At 39.5% G+C, this 25,457-nt stretch overlaps 2 protein-coding genes across 2 annotated transcripts in view; one reads left to right on the top strand and one right to left on the bottom strand.

Moving 5' to 3' along the window:
- Window positions 1-11,279, bottom strand: part of LOC136882129 (DNA polymerase beta) — a 51,219-nt gene extending 39,940 nt beyond the window's left edge. Inside the window, exons 1-2 of the mRNA XM_067154656.2 lie at window positions 11,092-11,279; window positions 10,724-10,923 (exon numbers count right to left, since the gene is read on the bottom strand). Of these exons, the coding sequence (XP_067010757.2) occupies window positions 10,724-10,923; window positions 11,092-11,251 (360 nt within the window). The 5' untranslated portion in view covers window positions 11,252-11,279. The remainder of the gene's footprint in view (window positions 1-10,723; window positions 10,924-11,091) is intronic.
- A 545-nt stretch (window positions 11,280-11,824) lies between these two features.
- The window catches only part of Mppe (Metallophosphoesterase), a 37,077-nt gene continuing 23,444 nt past the window's right edge, over window positions 11,825-25,457 (top strand). The window contains exons 1-2 of the mRNA XM_067155079.2: window positions 11,825-12,017; window positions 20,911-21,111. Coding sequence (XP_067011180.2) covers window positions 12,001-12,017; window positions 20,911-21,111 — 218 coding nt within the window. The 5' untranslated portion in view covers window positions 11,825-12,000. The remainder of the gene's footprint in view (window positions 12,018-20,910; window positions 21,112-25,457) is intronic.

Raw genomic sequence — 25,457 nt, 5'->3', positions numbered from 1 at the left:
TCGGGGATTTTAATCGCTTCTGAATAGTTCTCCTGGCTCTGGGACTGGATGTTTGTGTCCGTCCCAACACTCTCCTCTTTATATTCACATAACACACTACACTACAAATCACCACAGAAACACGCAGTTCGGTTAGGCGCGCGGCTGTGAGCTTGCATCCGGGAGATAGTGGATTCGAATCCCACTGTCGGCAGCCCTGAAGATGGCTTTCCGTGAGTTCCCATTTTCACACCAGCCAAATGCCGGGGCTGTACCTTAATTAAGGCCACAGCCGCTTCCTTCCACTTCCTAGGCCTTTCCTATCCCATCGTCGCCGTAAGACCTATCTGTGTCGGTGCGACGTAAAGCAAATAATAATAATAATAATAATAATAATAATACTGCTTACATCCCGCCGCTATTCTTCGACCTTCGCTCAACTTCTAGAGACTACACTCGGTTTTGTTCCTTTGCACAGTCATGTGTAGCAATGATAAAAGTCAAAACGGAGGGTGTATTTTGTTCATTGCGTTCATTGTTTAGCTAGAATAGAATGACGTTCTGTCTGATGATTTGCTTCGTGTAGGCCTACATGCATCACATTCTGGACGCCTAATCTTAATACATTATATCTGCCGAAAGTATGATGTAAGTATAAACTATTCACCTGTCCCCTCGGACGATTGTAGGCATACTGTGCCAGTGAAAAAAAAAAAAAAATGAAATGGCGTATGGCTTTTAGTGCCGGGAGATCCCAAGACAGGTTCGGCTCGCCAGGTGCAGGTCTTTTGATCTGACTCCCGTAGGCGACCTGCGCGTCGTGATGAGGTTGAAATGATGATGAAGCAACACATATACCCAGCCCCCGTGCCAGGGAAATTAACCAATGATGGTTAAAATTCCCGACCCTGCCGGGAATCGAACCCGGGACCCCTGTGAACAAAGGCCAACACTCTAACCATTTAGCCATGGAACCGGACACCGTGACAGTGATTTTAAATAATAATATGTTATGAGTTTTACGTCCAACTACGTACATTTTTATGGTTTTCGCAGATGCCGAGGTGCCGGAATTTAGTCACCCAGGAGTTCTTTCATGTGCCAAGTTGGGCTGAAGGCCAGATAAGCTATGCTATCATTATTAGAATATAGGGCATATTGAGTGGAGTGGGTGAGAGACGCCGTGAACGGATATTTTCATACTTTATTATGCGTATATAGTTGTAGTATTATCTTTCGCAAGTCATCATCAAATTCAGATTATTTATTTTGCTCACTCGTTAAGAATATTTATATCGTACCGGGCTATCGCAATCCCATAAAACCTCGACGACCACTTGTACATATGCTCCCGAGAGAGCGAACGTGTGACGTCATGCTGTCATCGAGTCTTCGCAAGCGAAACGAGCCCGAGCCTGGACTCGAAAAAGTCGAGTACCGCGATTCCAGGCATCATTCGCGCACATCACTACTCATTATCTCACCGAGCGAGTTGGCCGTGCAGTTAGGGGCGTGCAGCTGTGGGATTGCATTCGGGGGATAATGAGTTCGAATCCCACCGTCGGCAGCGCTGAGGATGGTTTCGCGTGTTCACACCAGGTAAATGCTGGGGCTGTATATACCTTATTGTAATTAAGACCACGGCTGCTACTTTCCCATCCTTCCGTCACCAAAAACCTTTGATGTGTTAAGCATGCAAAAAATATTTCAAATAAATCGCAATGATTTTCGTTGTTTTGATAATACCTCTCAGAATTAGATATTCGGATCGGAATTAACATGTAGTCCACCACAATAATTTGAAAAATAGTATGATGGACACTGGGCAAACCAATGTCTCTCAAAATGTCATTATTTTATGCTTATTTGAGTTAATTGTTTTTAAATAATTGTTACCAAAAATATTTCTCAAAATCTGATGGATCTTGGACAGTCATCTAGAGTTAAGTACTATCCAGTGATGTAGAAAAGTTACTGAAAGCATTCAAATCTATATATAAAATACGAGTTTTATCTGTACATTGCTCAGAATTAAAAAAAAGATGGTAGCCTCTTTCTGTATCGGCCGTATCCATAGTAACAAGGAAATATATATTGGTGTTCTGTGGAAATGCATTTTTTTAATTTGCCGTAATTTCTGTCTGTCTGTGTGCCTATGAATGTATCTACACGCATCACGAGAAAACGGCTGAAGAGAATTTAATGAAAATCGGTATGTAAAATCCGGTAGTAAGTCGCTACAATCTAGGCTATAGATAATCTTATTCACGCCGAGAGAAATGATAGTTTAGGGGAAGGACTACATTTTAATTCTCAAATATTTATGTTATTAGTGGCCCTATCTTAATGAAAATCGGCATGAATAGTTCGGGAGTAAGTCGCTAAAATATAGGCTATAAATAATCTTATTCACGCTGAGAGAAATGGTAGTTTTGCAGAAGACCTAAAAATGTTATTCTCAAATATTTATGTTATTAGTTCCTATCTTAATGAAAATCGGTATGCAATGTCGGGAAATAAGTTTCTATAATTTAGGTCATAAATAATCTTATTCACGCCGAGAAAAATGGTAGTTTAAGGGAAGGCCTAAAATTTAATTCTCAAATATGTATGTTATCAGTGGTCGTATCTTAATGAAAAGTCGGGGAATAAGTTGCTATAATCTAAGCCATAAATAATTTTATTCACGCCGAGTGAAATGGTAGTCTAGGGGAAGGCCTAACATTTAATTCTCAAATATTTGTGTTGTTAGTGGTCCTATCGACAAATACTACATAACTAAAGTTATACAGAATGTAATGAAAATCGGTATGCAAAGTCGGGGAATAAGAAACTACAGTCTACGCTATAAATAATTTTGTAGAACGCCCTAATATCACAGAGTAGAAAGAAAACTCAATGTGAAGGCCTACAATACTGAAAGATCATTACATTGATCAACAATAACATTACACTGACCATTGTTTGTTGGGATGTGCTTCGTGTCCCTGTTGCAACTCATCTCCGACAGATGGGATTACTGCTGTATACAGAGTTTTTTTTTTTTAAATTTGCTCTATGTCGCACTGACACATATAGGTCTTATGGCGACAATGGTATAGGAAAATGGCTAGGAGTGGAAAGGAAGTGGCCCTGGCCTTAATTACCATACAGCCCCAGCATTTGCCTGGTGTGAAAATTGGAGACCACGGAAAACCATCTTCAGGGCTGTAGACAGTGGGGTTCGAACCCACTACCTCCCGGATGCAAGCTCACAGCTGCGCGACCCTAACTGCACAGCCAACTGACATGGTCGTGCAGAGTATAACGGCCTGCCTGAAAAATATTGGCGGGAAGTAGATGAGAAGTTGGACAACTTTCTTCTTTAGCATGCCATTCCCCTGGTTCATAAATTTTCTGATATTACTGGTACGTAACAGGCTGGTTCATCATAGCATTCGAGCTATTCAGTCCCTATTCTGAGGCACCGATTGGAATGAGCAGTGTGCATATTTAACGGAATAATGATAGATGAGTGTTCACAGCTGTCTGTGACCTGGTCATTCCAGCACTGGAACTTTGGACTGTTAGATCGGCACCGTAGTACTGTTCGTTAAAGTGAGAAAATGTGCGGTTTTTCATTTGATCGAGTATTTTGTATGATAACATTACTTTTAATTACTACATTCCTACTGAAGTTTTTGTAATGGCCTAAGTTGACTTCAGTTAGGAAAACCACGAAGACAAGTCTTTCTGAGAATCCCGTAGCGAAGCACGGGTACATCAGCTAGTAACTTAATAAACACTCATGCACTGAACATGTGGTACTTAGCAGACCACCTCCTAAAATCCAGCGATATTTTTAGAAGGTATCTGGGAACCATTTAAGCATACTTGCACACTTAAGTCTTTGAAAATTGTTATACGTACAGTATATACGTGGAAATCCTATGGTTTTAAGTTTGTAAAACAAAAGCTTATCAATGTCAATTCTGGTTGAAAATTCAGATGCATTTAGGTTTCTTAACTCACCCAACATATTGTCATAATCTGATATCTTGTCTTCATCACACCACGTCTTTAAGGTTAGTGTTCATCATTATGCAATTTACCCTCTCTCCTTTCTTTTGCTGATTTTTGTTTGGCAGGGTTTGGTTGTGGCACATGTAAGGACTGCCCGGGAAATACCGTCGGCTCAGATTGTTCGTTAATTTTGGCTTTCTCTGGGCACGGTTAAAACTGAACCATCTCGTCTTTTTGCAGTGTCTACCAAAATTATATGATTTTCAGAAAAATGTCTAATACAGACACAGCCATATTTACCAGATTCAAAATTAGCTCGGTATATAGCATGAATCCATTTATCACACTTCTCCCTATCGCTAGGAAGTGCAGATGCTGAGATAGCCCCTTGCTTATTTGAATGGTAATTAAATGTACAACCAGTCATACTACATGTTCATCCCAGAAGCCTACACTACACTAATACATAATAATTTATTTATTCATGTCAGAGGTACCAATATATAAAAAATCAATTCAAATTCAATTCAAAAATTAAATAATAAAAATATGAAGTATGTTAATCACTCAAAATGAAAGACATTTGAACAAATTAATTGTAAAAATGAAAAAAAAAGCAGAAAGGAAGTATTACATGAAAATATCTACACTATATATACATTATTTACACAAGTTGTGACCAGTATTTGGCTACATCGATGGCATTGTTTCCAGCCAGTGCCAATTCCAACCCTGTACATGAATCTGGGCATAGACGACAGTGCAAGAGGTGCGTAGAAGTCTGTTCCTCTCCACATTCGCATAATGAGTCCCCACCATGCACGATGCCCCATTTCACAAGATTGTCCTTAGATCTTGCAACGCCAGTCCGCAGTCTGTTTAACGACTTCGATATACACCATCCCTCTTCGTGACCAGGTGGCAACTTTTCTTCAATTTCAATACGTTCCGGATGATCCGGGTACCTTTGTTTCCATAGCTTAACCCTGGCCTTTTTTGGGTCAGAATCAAGTGGAGAAGACTGTAGAAAACTCTTCCTGGATTTCAATCGAGCTGGTGGTGGCTGATGTTCATGAAGGGGGTGGGCTGAGATGCTGCAAACCTTTTGTCTCTCAATATTAGCGGCCACCTCACGTCTAATATCAGGTGGGGCTATACCTGCAAGTGAATACAACTTCTGTGTGGGTGTTGGTTTTAAACAGCCTGTAATTAGCCTGCACGTTTCATTCAAGGCAATGTCGACTTATTATTATGTACAGAAGTACATAATGATAATAATAATCATAATTAAATAATATATTTTAAAACACGTTAGACAATTCATAATAGTTCAGTGACTGGGCGAGTTGGCCATGCGCGTAGAGGCGTGCGGCTGTGAGCTTGCATCCGGGAGATAGTAGGTTTGAATCCCACTATCGGCAGCCCTGAAGATGGTTTTCCGTGGTTTCCCATTTTCACACCAGGCAAATGCTGGGGCTGTACCTTAATTAAGGCCACGGCCGATTCCTTCCAACTCCTAGGCCTTTCCTATCCCATCGTCGCCATAAGACCTATCTGTGTCGGTGCGACGTAAAGCCCCTAGCAAAAAAATAGTTCAGTGGGTTCACATACCCTAGCAATGCTTGCTAACACCAAGCTGCTCAAACTACAGTACAATGCTATCGTAGTAAACATATTATTGGTGAAAACACACGTTTTACTGATGCTTTTTCATATAGTTATCGCTTGACAACACAAATGAATACCTTCAAATTATGTTGAAATAACAACATGCTACCAAAGCACCATGAATACAAGACTCATGCCTCTACATCGATGCAATAAAAATGTGACATCAACCCTGTGAACTGTTGAGTGTAGAGGCAGGAACTACCAACAGAGTTGGTCATGGTGCAGCCAGAGGAGCAAGGTGGCAGAGCCAGCAGAAGGATGTACGTGCTTTCCGCTGAGTCAATCTCCTCGCCAGGCTTATCAGTACTTCTAAGTACAGGTCAGGCTTCTCACTACTGATCCAAGAGAGCAAGTCTTGTCACAAATAATGTACTTTTAAGTACGCACTAAGAGCCCTGTCTGTCTATTAGCACCTCTCAGTGCTATCTCTTTCAGGATGACTACAATGACTACAGAGGAGAACTCTCAGGTGCTCGAGGCCTACAGGGATGGGTTCGACCCCCCACCCCACCCCTGACGACTTTGTGCTCTGCCAGGGCTACAGAGCCAGGAAATCAAGCACTCTTAGTGTACCTAGTACTGGACATAATGCGCCACATCCGTCTCAGAGGAAAGGGGATGTCACCAATGGCGACCATCAAGAGCTTCCTACCGGGAGGACTGATCGTAAGGCACTGCAATCAGGAGTGTCTGGACAATATCGAGAGGGAACTCTCCTATCTGTCTCTCCAGGCACGGCCAATCAGAAATCGAACCGACTTGGCCACACTGTATCAATATCATGTAGTCGTCAATTGCAGCACAGGCATCTAGGGGCGATATAACCGTATGTTTGTTTCTCGTGGATGACGTGATAGTATGGTGCCTGCACAGTGTACAAGGCTGCCAACTTAGGAATTAGTGACACGACAATGACTGTCTTAGTCTACATTGTCAGGTTCGTTGGACTGGGGTGAAGGAAGGGGTCTGGGGACATAAGCCCACAGGTTAGGATTGCGAAGCAACCATTATAATTTATCCAGGTCTAAACATAGATTTCACTTGACTTTCGATAGATGTTGCCAAGTTTAAAACAGCGACGATCAATTTAGTTTCCATCAAATGTCAACAAAAGACAAATCGCCTGGAAAATGCAACACCTCAAAAAGAGACTTGAATGATCGCAAACAAGCACTTACATTATTTTGGGGATATGTCTACATTTATAATAATAACTTTATAGCAGCCAATGGCCATGATAATTTTTTTTTTCTTTATGTCGCACCGACACAGATAGGTCTTATGGCGACAATGGGACAGGAAAGGCCTAGGAACAGGAAGGAAACAGCCGTGGCCTTAAATGTACAGCCCCAGCATTTGCCTGGTGTGAAAATGGGAAACCACGGAAAACCATCTTCAGGGCTGCCAACAGTGGGGTTCGAACCCACTATCTCCCGGATGCGAGCTCACAGATGCACGCTCCTAACCGCACGGCCAACTCGCCCGGTATGATAATATTTACAACTCTATAATAATAATAGTATGAAAAAGTATATGAAGAGGTGCAGAAAGTAATCTCAATGCTGAAAGACAGGAAGGGTTGTTGACCAGATAACATATTCAATGAACACCTGAAAAGCGTAGCCCCATTCTGATAAATGTTTGAGCAGATCTCTTCAACAAGTGCTTATCACAGGAAAGGATTTGAGCGAAGGAGAACCTTGAGGATAAAGATACTTTGCAAGGGGAAGGGGTACAGCACTACAGTGCACTATAAATTCTAACAAAACGGCTTACAGAAAGGTTAACATTCCTTAGTCAACAACTCATCCCAGAGGAAGAATCCAGCTTTAGAAAGAACCATCTAACAATCCAAGCAGTGGAGTGTCTCTAAAATGACATCCAAGAAGCAGTCAAGACACGAAAAGGGAAACCCTAGAGTTTTTGTTGATTACGCAAAAACGTTCAACACAATTCACCAATTAAAACTAATAACCGAACTTGAGAACCATATAGGAAAGGAGAACCTCACATTCAGATCAATTAGGGATATAATGGCAAAGAACAGCTTTCAGACAGATGATGAGATTTCAATATCTGTCCCAGTTGATCAGTCAACTAGCCTTAAGTCCACTTCTGTTCAACACAGCTACGTACAAAAACAGAAAAGTGAACATCTACCTGTACACAGACATGGTTATGGCATTCTGGTAAAAAAAAAAAAAAAAAACCTTCAAGAAGCATTTGACCGACTAACAGAATGGGCTCATTCCAATGACATAGTACTGACTTGAACAAAGGCTGTGATGATGGCAACTGGAAATGGGGGCAAACAAGTGGCATCCAATTCCATCCACACAGAAGATCATCCACTGACTACTATGAAGAGATTCAAATACCTGGGTATAACACTACAACCACACGGATTCATATACACGGCCCATATCGAAAACAGAGTAGCGGCTGCAGTAATTGCCATAAAAGACATAAAACACGTGCCAAAATTATTTTTGGCAACAGGACTGAAGTTCTTTAAGGCTAAAATAACCCCCATCTTCACCTATGGGATCTGCAATGTTTGGAAACACTTGACGAAGAGCAACTAGAAGGACATGGAAAAAGGAAAAATCAACGTTCCTAAAGCGGGTGCTAAGTCTGTCGAGGTTCTCGCCTTCAAGGATCGCCTATGAGTTAAGCACAGAACATATGTTGCTGGAAAACCTACGCTTACAGCTACTGCCACCCACACCAGCTTACAAAAGCACCATTCTTGAACATCAAAGGAAAAAGGCAGAAATGCGGGAAGATGTTAATATCACAGACATCATGAGATTGGCAGTAGAAGTTCAGGCTGTCAGCCTGCTTCGATACAGCATTCAGTGTAGCACATACTGCCGTAGTAGAAAGACAACCATCAAGCTGTGTGCGAGAGTGGGGAGTAAGTCTTGTATAATACACGTCTTTTCTTTTTCCTTTCAACTAAAAAGCAGTTTGATTCTCTCTTTTTCTTTTTCCAGACATCTATTCTGGACAACATACAACTGATCTATATTGACAACTGCCATTAAATATCTACTGGGCCACTGTGTTCCACAGTTCTGCCTTTTTTCTTTCTTTTTTTTCCCTTTTTTTTTGGGCTGAGTGGTTCACCTTTTTTTTTTTTTTTTTTTTTGCCGGGTTGAGTGGTTCAAACGGTTGAGGTGCTGGCCCTCTGACCCTAACTTGGCAGGTTTGATACTGGCTCAGTCTGGTGGTATCTTATGTGGAGGTACTAAAATACGTCAGCATCATGTCAGTAGATTTACTGGCACGTAAAAGAACTCCTGTGGGACTAAATTCCAGCACCTCAGCATAGTTAGTGGGACGTAAAGCCAATAAAATTATTATTGTTCTGGTTTTATAGATAAACCCCCTCACCAAACTTGCAAGTTTGTTAAATACATCTACTCAATACAGTGCAATTAAGATTAAGAATGGTTCCCAAAGATACAACTTGAAAAAAGAAAAAATGCGCCATTAAACTTATATATCATCTTCACTAAAGAGCATTACAACTGAACAACTGAAGGCCATTGATGTTACACTTCAAATAAGTTTTTACTAACGACACCAAAGACTTATGGATTTTTTAAAGTGTCTTGTTTCATTCGCATTTTTTTAAATGTTCTGTGTTTCAGTGTTTTTTAATTATGCTAATTTTGGTCTATGCAATGACTGAGAATGACCTCAAAATAAGGTCAAAACTAGCCCCATTAATGTTTTAATGAGAATATAGCCATTTTTTAATGAAAATATAGTTATACTGTCATTGATAGCTAAGTATTAAATAGGTGGACCCACTCTTACCCCATTTAACGTTGAATACTTGAAAATACAGATCATTATGAAGTTTATATTCGCATCATTCCTGATCAGGTAAATCAGTATATGTATGCAGATGACATTTTGCTGGCCTCAAGACTTAAGAACAGCTCTTGATAGGCTATTACTTCATAGTTTGGGAAGGGAAAAAAATGAGCTTCTCTTGAATGAGGAAAAGACAGTGTCAATGACGTTCAGGAAGGGAATAAAGCCAGCATAGGATGTCACTCAAGGCTTCATAAATCTTATCAGCTTCCTCCTTATCTGCACTCTCACATGGTGAATACAGCGACACAATTTTCGTCCTAATTCCTCCAACTGCCAAATCTACCCATATCATTCGCTCATTTACGTGCCTAACAAAAACTATGTTGCATGTAATAGCATTCCTGATGAACAGTCCTACCCCACACTTTGCCCTTCCTTTTTAACACCCATTAAGTGCACTTTATAATCTCTTCTTCGTTATATCTCCTCACCCGAATATTATTAACTCCTAACACGTCCAGAAGCATCCTCTTTGCTGACTCAACAAGTTCTACTTTCTTTCTTCCATAAGCCCCATTAATATTGATAGCTCCCATCAAATTCCATTTTGTTTATCAAGTTGTTTCCAAGAGTCCCTCACCTGTTAAAATGGAAATGGGACTCCGTTACTCCCATAGGTCCAAGGCTAGCTTAAAAACATTCTGAGCATGCTTGGTGAAAATTCTGCGAATCAGGAAGTCACCCTACTTATAGTACGCGCACCTTTTCTTGAGCCCGAATCTCCATAGTAACGAATGGGAACCAGGGCTCAAGAAAAGGTGCGCGTACTATACACGAGTCCCAGTCTACTGATTGATTTATTAAATTGGTTTACTATTTTTACTTCCTATTTTTTCTCGTCCGTAAATCGAGTTTATAAAATTAATTGTAGTGATATTTATACTGTACATGCATATAAACCAAACCCCCATTGCACAACAGTCCTGCCAAGCGACCGCTGCTTAACCCGAAGGCCTGCAGATTACGAGGTGTGTGGTCAGCACGACGAATCCTTAGGCCGCTAGCTCATCGTCAGGTAGCTCCTCAACTGTAATCACGTAGGCTGAGTGGACGAGCGGATACTGCCAGGGAAGATCATGACAAAGAGTCTCACTTCAAAATCATCAGACACGTACTAAAGTGAAATGGAATGTTTGGATACAGATGCGAAAAAACATTTTAAGATTGGGGAAACATTACTTACCTTTTCTAGTTTTTGTAATTTGCCTGTCTTTAAGAATTCGTCAATTTTCTGCGAAATTTTTTCCCCAATACCATCCAGCTTTCTCGCTTCCTCGCCCGATGTGACGCGATGAGAAAGAGCTGCCAGTGTCGTCGCAGCTTTCCGATATGCATTGTATTTGTAAATATTGCGACTTACATTCTTCTCATAATTTGCAAGTTCTGAAATACATGACCACAAAATAATTCTCAGTTTAAGAAGTAAATAAAGGAAACAAATAATACACTATCTAGGCATTTATTGGAAAGTTACATATTTAAATAGAAATAATTCATGTAAAACCAAATCGTAATAGAGATAAGGACCTATCTTGTAATGACTAAACCAACCTGAAAGGAATTCACAAATGTCATGATTAGGATTGTTATCACTTGATGGAGCTTTTCGTTTACTCATTACCCCTGTACTGAAACTATTATACTGCCCGTCTGAAAATGTCACAGCAAGAAATCTCAAATTTCTAACTAAAGATTTTCCATTGAAAATCATAATAAACGTTGAATCAGTTTGTGCAACTAAGATGTAAATTCCCCAGAGAACCAAATATTTCCTTCACTGAGGGTGTCGTAGGCTTGGTAAGTTGTATTCCTGCAACATTTCTTTATGCGGAAGTTGGTGATTAAATCATACCGGATACCGTAGTATCACAGGTCCACTTCTTTAGCAACGTCGTATTGTGCCTGGGTGAAATAACGAGCCCATATCAACTTCACGAACAGAACAGAACTTCTACTTATTCTCTTTGCAGAACTTTAGCAACGTCATAGAAAGTGTGTTGCCTACGTACATATTCTGTTTTGTGTGTTGAAGCAGCTTTCTTCAAATTATCATGATTAAAACTTCTGATTATGGAGCAGAAATCTTTCTTTGTTGTATGGCTTTTCCCTCTTATGATAATCAACCGCGAAGCATATTGACAAATGCCAACATAACCGAAAACTACAAATTCTCCTACGGGAAAATAGCCAGGAACTTCAGCGCATTCTTGTGGCACGATCGGTATTCAACGCAAATGTCAAAATACCACTCCGTAAAAGAGAGCAATCAAAAAGGTGTTGTACATGTTAGGTTAGGTTGTACGAATTAGATGATAGTTGAACATTAAGCATTTAATTACACAATTTTTACTGTACTACTGTGGAACGAACTTTGAATGCAAGGAAAATTTGATGTGAATTTTTCATTTTAATTGAAATATACTAGTTACATTGTTATTAAACCGTCCGCGTGATCTTTTCATGCTCAAGAAACACAGGTTATATGTCACTACATATTGTATCGTGTATAGGATAAGCTATTTTTTATTGTATTATTGTAATTTTTATATTACGGTATGTTTTTTTAAGGGTTGTTTTAAATGCATTAAGTTTGTTCTTCGTATAGCACTTCTTTCTACCTGGTGTGTGGTGTTGTAAATATACAGCTTAAGACCTCTGAAGTGGTTTATTCTCTTACTAATAAATAAGTCTACTCTTGAATTGAATTTATTAGTGTCACAGAACAGAATATTGGAACCTAAATTTTGCTGGGAGAATTTTTCATTTCTTTGTGGAACAGTTTAGGCCTAGGCATACTTAATGTCCTTATTCAACTCTTGAGTGCATTTCACAGTTCATGTTATGCTGAGTGGCCTAATCTGTGGTCCTTGCAACAGATTGAGATGAACATTCCACTTGGGTACAACAGTTGTATTTATATTGTACTGGTATTGTATTCATAATCTCTGATTAGGTGCATGTAAAATACATAAAAGTATATTTAAAAAAAGTTGTAGCTGAACGTCTAGGAGCTTCAGCCAGGGCAAGGCTGAGAAGAAACCCTCTCTATCGTTACCATAAGACCTATCTGTGTCGGTGCGACTTAGTATGCCCTACTTGTAGAGCAATGCATTACATCTCCCATGGCCTGCTCGTGCACTGTTTAGTCATCATCATGTGATTCTTAGCAATTGAGTTTCTGGAAGAGGTTCCGAGATGTTATCTAGTTGGAAATGTTGGGATCTGGGATTGGTTTTCCACCTCTCCTTCCACACTTTCTTTTTGTGGAATTGACAAAATTACAACTGTATATACACTAATGGACATAGATATTAATAGACAGGAGAAGAATACTGGTACTTACATCATCCAGTTTATGCATAAAACCAATTTATTTCATAATGTATGAAGAATTCCCTATCACTGATTGTAGTGGTTGTGTCAGAAAGTAACTTGGTATCTTTTGTGTATTCATTCTGTCGTATCAGTCATCAATCAGTAATCAATGATCTGCATTTAGGGCTGTTTCCCAGGTGGCAGTTTCTTCATCAATTGTTAAGGTAGTCTTTTCTTAAAAGTTATCAAAGAACTTTAAAATTTATTGAATATTTCCCTTGATAAATTATTCCAGTCCCATACTCCTCATTCTATAAATGAATATTTACCCCAATTTGTCCTCTACAATTCCAAACCTGTCTTCATTCTCTCTCTTTCCTATTTTTAAAAGCTCCACTCAAGCTTATTTGCCTACTAGTGTCATTCATCGCCATCTCTCCACTGACATCTCGGAGCATACTACTTCGACTGAGCAGGTGGCCGCACAGTGTGGGTCACGTAGCTATCAGCTTGCATTCAGGAGATAGTGGGTTCGAACTCCTCTGTTGTCAGCCCTGAAGATGGTTTCCCATTTCCACACCAGGCAAATTCTGGGGCTGTTCCTTAATTAAGACCACGGCCGCTTTCTTCCCACTCCCAGCCCTTTTCTATCCCATCGTCGCCATAATGGCTAGTAAACACCAAAGTTAACAAACAAAGTTTTGATTCTCTAGACAAATAGGAATATAAGTGAAATGTGTTAATGAAAACATTTCTCAACCTAGTTAATAAATGTTTGTTAACAAATTTCTTCAACATTGTCCACACCAGAAAAGCTGTTTTTGAGGCTACAGGAAGAAGAATAGATGCAAAGTGTGTCAAAGAAAAATATTAGAAAAGCATTTAGAATTAAGTTTGGAGGGAACACTTATGTCAGAACTTTTAATTCATGATGCAGCAGGCTTTCAAAATTTTCTTGAGAATGCCCCACATGACTTTCCATTCTTGTTACAGTTATTGGGCCTAAATTGCAATAAATGATAGATTACAGGAAAGCCGGCTCCACTAATGACAGGCTGTTTTATAGGTAGCCTATAACTAAAAGATTCCAGTCGACTGGTGACTCGGACATTTCACTTATATACCTATTTGTCTAGAGATTCAAAACAAGCCATTTCCATTATTGTGCCTGAGGTGTTTGAAGCTTTAGAAAACAATATCAAGGAACTGGTAAAGGTATGAAATAAAGAAAATCTTCATTTAATCTAGTTAGCATAGTATTATTTTGATAATATATGTTATTATGGAATTTTAGGTTATCCAGCAAGGAGCGAAGCTGGAAATGAAAGTATGTTAGAACACAGCTAAAAGAATATCATACAGATTTTAAAATACTGTATATTAGAACTTTTGCTTGTGATTTGATAATCAATTTTTAGAAGAAATAACAAATCATCATATTCCACGCTCTGAATGTCCTACTCAATTTGTGTCCTTGCACATGTGTGTACCGAAATGTTGACAAAAACACGAAAAGTTAATGAAAAGTTTTGTTTTAAAAGATATTTGGGCATCAACAGCTCAAAAAGTTAATGAACATGCTATTTTGTTTATTAACATCCAAAAATGTTCAAGAACATTGTTTGTTAACCAAGTTAACAAAAACTTCTTGGTGTGGAAGCACCTTTAGACCTGTTTGTGTCAGTGCGACGTAATGCAAATTATAAAAAAGAAAAAATATACCACTTACTCAAGCAGCTTTTCTCCTTACTCCCATGTTTCCCAGCCCAAAGAATTGCAACATTTTTGTAACACTACATTTAAAAAACTTTTTTAAAACTTTATAACTTCGGTTCTTCAGTCTGCCAAAAACTGCCTCAAAGAGAAAACATATGGTAACAGAATGACTACTGTTGGCATATGTTTTCTTTTTCAGGTAGTTCCAGTAGCGGTCCTAAGGAGCTCGAGGCCCCCCTGCAATAATTGAAAATGGGCCCCTCTTTTCCTGATAAGGAAAGTTACAAGTTTATTTCGTAGTATAAGGTTGTATCAGTATACAACAAGGATGCAATGATGATTAACAATAATAATTACATAATTTAGTTTTCAAATCGAAAGGAATTAAAATACTACACTTCTATGGTATGAAACACACACACACACACACACACACACACACACACACACACAAGAAATGCATATTCCAATCATAGTAATCAAAACATGCTGACCGTCACACTATTAAGAAATAGTGGATATAATGTATGTTCCTAGGATCAAATAATTTACAACTCAACCGTCCATCGTAAGCCTACTTAGTTATACTGACTGCCGAGGGTTATAAACAGGCTCAAAACTTCATTATATCTGCTGTATCTTGCTGGAATCCTACAAGTTGAGCCTCACTGAAATAACTTTTCCTAAACCCGAACTGTCTTCTGTCAAAGCAGTTGCTAATTTCACAAACGTGCGTAATATAATGAGAAAGAACGCTTTCCCAGAACTTACAAACAATGCATGTCCAGCTGACTGGCCTGTAATTATCTGCTTTATGTTTATTACCCTTTCACTTGTACTTGTATTATTATTATTCCACAGCTTGTCCCTTATGTGCTGGCCCTACGGTGTAGGGATAGTGTGCCTGCTTCTTACACGGAGGCCCTGGGTTTGATACCTAGCTAATTCAGAGATTTTTGCCTGATGTGAGGGCTGATTTGAGGCCCTCTCACCTCTCAGCCTACGTGATTACAATTGAGGAGCTCTCTGATGAGATAGTGGCCGCGGTCTAGAAAGCCAAATTATTTTCTTTTCAGACATTCACTTCAAAACAAATTAAACAATAGATCACTACATCTGATGAAAAGGAATACCTATTCAAATTACGAATGTTCCCCTTAAAGCTACATAAGTCATTACGTCATTACTCATATTACTATTGAACAAACATAAATTATCAATCGAGTTGCTCCTCTACGCAGATAAGGATACCGATTCCCAGATCAACTCAAGAACATTGGCTGCTATAGGTACGACAAAATAGTTCGGCATCAACCACAGGAGTTTTGATGTGTAATTTAGTTTCAAGTGTGGATATGTTGTTCGGACTTCATCAATATTTTAAATTAAGACTGTAAATTGTGTCATACCAGAGTGTTTATATTATTATTGGTTATATGTGTGCGTATGTCTTCCAATTGTAGCATGGCTGAAGATGACCCAATGTATATGGGGTCGAAACTAGTCCCAGTTTTATAAGACAATATACAAGCTAATGGTATTGAATAGGTGGACCCTTCCTACTCTTTGATATTGATGGTGAGAGGATTTGTCGTGTCAACCACAAGACCTCCCGTAATCTGCTGGCCTTCGGGCCGAGCAGTGGTAGCTTGGTAGGCCTTGGCCCTTCGGGGCTGATACGCCATTGGGTTTGGTTTTGGTTAGTCCCTTATTTGGGGTCAGTGCAATGTTGCCAACACAGTGTTTTTCCACTAAATCTAGTCTTTTTTGCTCTTAGTCAGTGGGTCAGTTTTAACACACGGTGGGCAGTGGGAAATGTAGTCTTTTTAATCCATATGTCAGTACGTATTTTGGTAGTTTTTCCAATTAAAGTTTTATGCAGTATGATAGAGGGTGTAATAATGTAATTGTTTTTACTACATTCATTTGACTGAACAACCGTTCCACCTCTGCATTTGACCAGGGCAAAATTAATAACTGGTTCGATAGAAGGCAGTTTGGTTTTAGGAAAGGTTATTCCACTGAAGCTCAACTGGTAGGATTCCAGCAAGATATAGCAGATATCTTGGATTCTGGAGGTCAAATGGACTGTATTGCGATTGACCTGTCTAAAGCATTTGAAAGGGTGGATCATGGGAGACTACTGGCAAAAATGAGTGCAATTGGACTAGGCAAAAGAGTGACTGAGTGGGTTGCTATATTTCTAGAAAATAGATCTCAGAGAATTAGAGTAGGTGGAGCTTTATCTGACCCTGTAATAATTAAGAGGGGAATTCCTCAAGGCAGTATTATCGGACCTTTATGTTTTCTTATATATATATATAAATGATATATGTAAAGGAGTGGAATCGGAGGTAAGGCTTTTTGCGGATGATGTTATTCTCTATAGAGTGATAAATAAGTTACAAGATTGTGAGCAACTGCAACATGACCTCAAAAATGTTGTGAGATGGACAGCAGGCAATAGTATGTTGATAAACGGGGTTAAAAGTCAGGTTGTGAGTTTCACAAATAGGTAATCACATAAATGGGATTGTAAATAAAGGGTACAGATCTCTGCACATGGTTATGAGGGTGTTTAGGGGTTGTAGTAAGGATGTAAAGGAGAGGGCATATAAGTCTCTGGTAAGACCCCAACTAGAGTATGGTTCCAGTGTAGGGGACCCTCACCAGGATTACCTGATTCAAGAACTGGAAAAAATCCAAAGAAAAGCAGCTCGATTTGTTCTGGGTGATTTCCGACAAAAGAGTAGCGTTACAAAAATGTTGCAAAGTTTGGGTTGGGAAGAATTGAGAGAAAGAAGAAGAGCTGCTCGACTAAGTGGTATGTTCCGAGCTGTCAGCGGAGAGATGGCGTGGAATGACATTAGTAGGCAAATACGTTTGAATGGTGTTTATAAAAGTAGGAAAGATCACAATATGAAGATAAAGTTGGAATTCAAGAGGACAAACTGAGGCAAATATTCAGTTATAGGAAGGGGAGTTAGGGATTGGAATAACTTACCAAGGGAGACGTTCAATAAATTTCCAATTTCTTTGAAATCATTTAAGAAAAGGCTAGGAAAGCAACAGATAGGGAATCTGCCACCTGGGCGACTGCCCTAAATGCAGATCAGCATTCATTCATTCATTCATTCATTCATTCATTCATTCATTCATTCATTCATTCAACATTGATAATGAAAACTTTGCTAGTTCTTTAAATGGGTTAAATGTAATTGTACTTTAAATTGTATGCTCAAAATCAGTATCACGACTGACACCATCAAGAACTTGAATTTAAGTTTGATTATACTAGTAGTGACTTTGAAAACTATCTTAACACTAAACCATATCTGGGTACTTATGTAATCAAAACATTGGAAAGATGAAGACGGAATAAAGTCTCGCCGCAGAAAATGAACAGTTAATTCGAAGATGCTGTACGTGTTTTGTCGTTTCTCTGATCAAGGAACTGCAGAGAAGACGGAATTATTAAAAATTGTTGCTCGATTAAGTCCTGGTCATCTTCGACAAATTATTTCATTCCATTAATGGAGTTGTTTAGCATTCGACCAGAAGTAAAGGGAATAATAGAGGCACAGTGGAGTGCAGTAAACTTCATTAAATGGCAGAATGTCAGCAGTTCTAGAAGTTTTTGGTGTGGAGTCATTAGTTATAGAGATGCATCAAACATAAATCCATTTAAAGTACTAGCAGAGTTTGCATTATCAATGTGTCCAGTATTCGGGAGATAGTGGATTCGAACCCCACTGTCGGCAGCCCCGAAGATGCTTTTCCATGGTTTCCTCATTTTCACACCAGGCAAATGCTGGGGCTGTACCTTAAGGCCACGTCCGCTTCTTTCCCACTCGTAGCCCCTTCCTGTCCCATCGTCGCTATAAGACCTATCTGTGTCTGTGCGATGTAAAGCAACTTGCGAAATGCAGAAGTGGAACGCATGTTCAATCAAATGAACGTAGTAAAAACCAAAATTAGAAATAGGAGGGGGGACTGAGCTATTGCAGTCAATCTTGACAGTTAGAGCTGGACTAAGATGGCTTAGTAAATGTTGCAATGATTTTGAACTGCCCCAGTAAGTGTTAAAACAAATTGGGACAGTACAAGCCTACAAAGCAACATCTGCAGGAGCTTCAACATTTACAGGCACGTCAGAAAACAAAGATATTTTCTTGTTTTGATAAGTGTTCCATGATGATTTTTCCCTGTTGTAACAGCTCTGTGCGGCCTTATGCTTCCTTAATACAAGCATACAATAATAATGATATTGAGGGGTATATATAGTGAGTGAGGAAAAAAATCGGACTTTATTCACGTTGGTGTTGACAACATTGGGTCAGTGACATGACTACGAGTTTTTCATAACACCCTGTTCTGGGCATCCTCAGCGGTTAGCCAGAGTTTTCCCGCATCCATTTTGATTTTTCCGTGTAAGGTCAATCAGAAAATTCTGGGTTATAATCTGTGAAGATAATCTCTGATGTAATTCATCCATTCTTCCACTTGTTCTTCCATCCATAAGAAGTTTTCTGAGTTGACTAGTTCTGCAAGTGCATTATCATTAACTAATTAGGTAAAACTTACTGAAATGCACCTTAGTATAAATCAAAGAATTTCAATCGGTTAATCACATACATCTTGCTCCATATGACTTTTCTTTTTACAATTGGCTTTACGTCGCACCGACACAGATGGGTCTTATGGCGATGATGGGATAGGAAAGGGTTAGGAGTGGAAAGGAAGCAGCTGTGGCCTTAATTAAGGTACAGCCCCAGCATTTGCCTGGTGTGAAAATGGGAAACCACGGAAAACCATCTTCAGGGCTGCCGACAGCGGAGTTCGAACCTACTCTCTCCCGGGTGCAAGATCACAGCTCTCTTAGATGTACATCTCCTTGCGTTGTCACAGTTTGTAACTGTACATAAAATTAATTATAGCAGCAAGTTGCAGATAATATTTCCTTTTTTAAGTGTATCTTAGTAGTTGTTAAAAATATACAACTGGCCTTGAAGAGATATATAAAACCTTTTAAAACATTATGTCATGAGCGATCTTTACAATAATACTCTACCAGCTGATTTTATTCTAGAGTATTGTATAAAGTGTAAGTAGGCAGAAGACCATTTTATTGACCAATTTGTATAGAAAACAGTTCCTCATGGACTACAATCAATGAACCATCTATAATGCTCAGATTGTCTGATTGTTAGATTACAAGATTAATGACATATCTTGTATGGATTCACTGAAGCAGCTTAACTTAGTAGTGTGTCATTAGTTTTGGTCCTATATTTTAATATTATATTCAATAGTGTGTGGTAAACTTGAGGCCGTGAATTGAAGGATGATATTCCATGAAAATACGCTATTTTCAGGTGGATAATCGTGAATCTAGAAAGATCTCGAATCAAATGGACCTCGAGCATAAAGTTCATGGGCGAGGAGTTAAAGAGGAACTGTTCTGTCAGTGAACTTTGAGGGAATTTAGAATTTCCATTCGGAACTGCTAGGCGGCCAATAATTCCATTGTGGAGTTTTATCTCCCGTATGCAGTTATCAGACTGTGCCTCTTATATAGGGCTTCTGATAAGTTCACTGCATACACCCCAGCGTCAGTGGGTAGGGTCTGACACATCCTATTCTGATGAGTCTAGTGTCAGACCTAAGACGAAACGCTGGTTAATAGAGCAAACGCCTGAAAAGCCTTACATCTGATCTGTTTAGTGTTTCACATTACGAAAACTCATGCTACAAGTCACTACTAAGTTTACATATTTTATCTTATTGTCAACGTTCTACAGAGGAACAACTCTTTACGTCAGATTTTAGATGACAACATTCAAAATCTACAGAGGAATAACATCTTATGTCAGTTTTTAGTAGGCAAGATTCAAAACTATTTCCGTGGTTAACAACGCCACACTTACGACTCAGAACTCTTAAAAGTGATCAAGACTCGTGCAAATATTTGTTATTAATTTTCACCTTAGTTTTACAACTTGACCAACAAGTTTTTAACTTGTAAATATTTTAGGAATGATTTTCTCTTTAAGCACCATCACATTTTGTATTTTGTTTAACCATTGCTATATTATTAAGGGACCATAGTTTGTACTTCAACATGTGTATATCTTTGTTCATTTGTCCTATTTTGGCTGGTGATGGTGTCAAAGATATCGAAACCGGTACCAAATAAATAATGTTGTGATTTTGAATTAGGAACATACTTTGTATTGAAAAAGGTGGATCAATTGCACTCTTCTTTATTGTATGTTAATTCAATGTGTTCTAGTCGTGATATAAGTCTTGCTGATCTCTTGTGTTTCTGCTCTGTTTCAGAACCAGAGCTAGGATTGTGGTGCTGTTACTTGGTACTGTAGTGTTCTACAATGAGTTTCTTAGTTATACTTTCCAGTCTTGGTTCAAGTGGCCCTCAGTGTCGTGTGATGCTTGTGTCAGAATTCTCCTGGTGGCTGACCCCCAGATTATTGGTGAGAGATATGAAAATCTAGGACCCTTGGCCAGGTGGGACTGTGACAGGTGGGTATAGATTACCATGGTGATAATCATTTAATGTTTGTCAAAGTTTTCAAAAATTTTGTAGACATTTAGTTCATTATTAATGCAGGGATACTGTAGAAGAAACGGTAAAAGAATGCATGTGAATAACTGTGTGCAAATTCATCAAGGGTTATGAATTTCATGTTGTTGGTCCGTACTGAACTGAGAATAACATATGAATAGTAACACAGTAAAGGTTTCCACCTATATTAGTACTGAATAGGTGGAAACCGTTACTGTGTTACTATTCATATGTGTGCAAATTATAAAAAAAGCTAATGTCTTGGTGGAACGATGAAGTAAGGGCCATTTGTAAACAAAAAAGATGCCATATGGAAAATATCTCCAAGCAAGAACTGATATAGATAGGGAATTTTTTTCAGATGAAAGAAACCAAGCAAAACTGATCATTGTATAATCCAAGACGAAATAATTAGGAGATTTTAGTAATAACCTGGAAAAGCTTGGTCAACAGAGAAACCTTCATGGACAGTAATAAAGAATCTTAGAAAGGTAGGGAAAGAGTAAATTAATATTGTTTTGGGTGAATCACATTATTAGCGTATGATGTGTACATGACAATCAAAATATACACATATAATACAAAATATACAAATATACAAGTTGGTGACAGCATCAGGACTTCACTTTTATATTTTAATGTCCAAATTTTTTATCCATGTAATCACTTCTGGTGTTACTTCAAAAAATTCCTCCACAGAGCCAGGAAATGCATGTAGGGGGCACTCTTGAACTATGTGCTTGATAGACTGCACTTGAGCACCACAGTCACAGCAGGGAGAATCTACCCATCCCCACAGATGTAAGGCTGCACTAGTCCTACCGACACAACATCGGATCCTGTTCAGGGTTGACCAAACAGCACGGGGCAGACTAAAGCCAGCCAGTTTCATGCTGGGGTCGGAGATATCACATAAGCCACTGGGTGATGACATCCTCCACTCTTCTCTCCAGGCATTCCTGGGATTGAACCGAAGACATGAGAGGTCCAAAGCTGTCTTCCACGCTGGTTTTCTTGATTTCAGCCTAGTTGTAGTGTGCTGCTTTATATCCTGGTGTATAGGAAGGGCCTCATTCTTCACTATTCTGCACCATAAGCTATTAAGTGCTTGTTGTCTCCTTATATGAGGGGGAGAGATGTTGCAAAGGACAGGTAACCATTGCACTGGAGTTGAGTACAGCATGCCGGATACAATACGCATAGCCTGGCGAAGTTGGATATCAATTAGATTGCAGTGAGAGCTATTTAACCATATTCCGGCACAATACTCAGCTGTAGAATACACCATGGCCAAGGCGGTAGTTCGCAAAGTATTGGCGTCAGCTCCCCATGAAGTTCCAGCTAACTTGCTCAGCAGGTTATTCCGAGTCTTAAGTTTGGTGGCTGTTTTTTCTATGTGACTTCGGTATGTCAGTGATCTGTCTAATGTTACACCTAGGTATTTTGGTGTACTATTGTATTTCAAAAGTTGATTCCTGAACCGTATCCTAGGTTGATAAGTAGCCTCTAAGTTGTTGAGATGGAACGCGGCTACTTCCGTCTTCGAAGGACTTGGCTGAAGTCTCCACTTCCTAAAGTATTCATCCATCACCCGTAGATCTTCTGACAGTATATCCGTAGCCTCCTTGAAAGTAGATCTCTGTACTGTTAGGTTTATATCGTCGGCATAAATGAATTTCCGAGCTGTAGTTTCTGGGATATCGTGGATGTACAAATTGAACAGTATAGGGGCTAGGACTGAACCCTGCGGTAAGCCGTTATTCAATTTGTGAAATCTACTCCTGGAATTCTCAGAGAATACCTGGAATAATCGATTACTCAATACATTATCAATGAGAGTAATCACCTTAAGACAAGGTACAATCTTGATGAGCTTCAGGAGGAGACCCTCTCTCCAGACAGTATCATAGGTCGCTGACAGATCAAGGAAGACAGAAACATTTTAAAATTTCTTCTCAAAACCAATCTCCAGATATGATGTTAAGGCAAGGACTTGGTCACTACAGTCTCGCTTGGGGCGGAACCCAGCTTGCTCTATTGGGATCAGGTGTTCAATTGCAGGAGCTATCCTGTTCAGAATTAGCCTTTCCAGTAGTTTATATGTAACACACAATAGCGAAATTGGCCTGTAGCTCTGGGGTAGAGAAGGGTCCTTTCCTGGCTTCAATATCGAGATGATTTTGGTTCTCTTAAATACTGGGGGTACACGTCCAGTATGCAGTATACTGCTAAAGAAGGACGCCAGCCAGCGTACAGTTGCGGGGCCACAGTTCTTCAGTAGCTCTGGATATACACCATCAAATCCAGCTGCTTTACCATTCTGGAGTGACTTCAGGCCATGTTGTACTTCCTCTGGGCAAAATGGACGAGAGTAGATGGTATGAGGTTCAGCTTCTTGTCTTAACCGCTTGAGCTCAGATCAAATTTTTCTGATGTATTTCTTATCTTTCATGGGCCTGGATGAGGAGACAGTGTAGTTAGCAATGTTCTCTAAGTTTATAGATGATCGTTTTCTTGCTGGCTTGTTTGAAGAGACTAATTTTTTGGTTAAGAGACCAAGCTTTCCGGCTTGAGTGAGTAAAGCTGAGCCCTTCAACAATTTTGTTCCACTTTTCTTTCCTGCCACTGTCCAAGGATGCCAGCAGTTCGGTAGCTTTCTCATGACTGTTTTCTTGTTTGTACTCTTTGTATATATGGCTAGTTTCCTCACTCCACCCAGGTATGTAATCTTTACGGAATCCTCTCGGAATACTTCGCTTAGCAGCAGCTTTGATTAGTCCCACGAAACGGACGTAGTTCTCAGGAGATGGTTTTACCCATCGTATGTTAGCATCAGTGTACGAGGAGTATAGTTTCCAGTCAGCTTTCTGAAAATTCCACCAAGCTTTAGGTATTGATCTAATTATTGGGATTTGCAGTCCGATTTTATAGATTATGGGCCTGTGTTGGCTTCGTGGGAAATCGTTCAGTACTTGCCTTTGTGTTTGTGAAGATTGGGTCATTAGTCCATGTGACATAAAACACAAGTCTGGAGAATAATCATGATCCCATCGTGCTGAATGGAATGTACCTTTATCCTTGGCATCATACACCAGTGTCAGGTTATTAATGTCTATCCATTGCAATAGCCTATCGCCATTCTCATCGCTATCCTTATAGCCCCGTAATGTATGATGGCTGTTAAAGTCACTTAGGATAACACTATTTTCGGTGGGTTTTAGTGTGATAGGGTCTGGCCAGTTAACCATTGGTGGTTTGTAAACGTTTGTGATAGTAATATTTTGAACCTTGACAGATGTGGTGAAGATATTATGCATGGAGTCTGGTGGCAGAACTTCATAGTTGTCAATATTGTTCTTCATATAGATGGCGATGCCATATTTAGGGTGGAGCAGTCCGGTAGTGATCTCATTGTAGATTCCAGGGAATCACTGAACAAGTGGAAGGAATACAGTGACTGGGTAAAAGGAAAGAAATCAAAACACTCCGTATTTCAGACGAAATTTAGTGTTACCTTTTAAAATTCAAATATTATGACATTACAACAATATGGCAATATATCTTCGTAATGAACTCATATGAAAAGTTTCAGCGCAATAGTTGAGAAACATTAATCGTGACAATCACAAAAGTGTACTAACATGAATTTGGAAATGTTAAAACCCGGAGCACTGTTGTATGGTAATCACTTTGGTCACTTGTTTGCAACACATTTTCATTGCCTAAGTAACTCTAGCTGCAGTTGCAGCTGAAATTCGATCAGGCGTACTCGGGATGCAATCTCAAAATTGTAGCGTATTGTGGTATGAACATGTGGGCGAGTGTTGTCATGCATCGCACTAAAATTCTTGATGATGACAGATTCAAAAGGCACCATGTAATCCACTAAAATCTCCTCAATGTATCAAAGGGCTGTGAGACTCCCCTTCTCGACAAACACAAGCTCTGTGTACGCATCAGTGGTAATGCCAGCCAGTGGCATATGCTGGCATCAAGACGTGGGCTACAACTAGACTTAGGGAACCCCTTCCGATATGTCAAGCCCATAGCATTCTGAGCTGTAGCTAATAGCCTGCTATGTTGTCAGTGCTGCTTCATAACCTACTGCCCTGGCCTCTGTTACTGCCAATAATCAACACCTGATCAGTAGAGATGGTAGCCTAAGGTTTAGCAAATTACAGTCCGGCTTTGTAGCAAAATGGGTAGAATGCTTGCCTTTGGTCCAATAGGCCCAGTTGAATTCTCAGAATCAACACCCTCGTACTCCTAATTCTCGTGGATTGGGGACTGGGTGTTTATCATG

The sequence above is a fragment of the Anabrus simplex genome, chromosome 10 (genome assembly GCF_040414725.1).
Source record: "Anabrus simplex isolate iqAnaSimp1 chromosome 10, ASM4041472v1, whole genome shotgun sequence".
Classification (NCBI taxonomy): domain Eukaryota; kingdom Metazoa; phylum Arthropoda; class Insecta; order Orthoptera; family Tettigoniidae; genus Anabrus; species Anabrus simplex.
The sequence above is the reverse complement of the archived record's forward strand: the minus strand, read 5'-3'. Positions and strand labels throughout refer to the sequence as shown.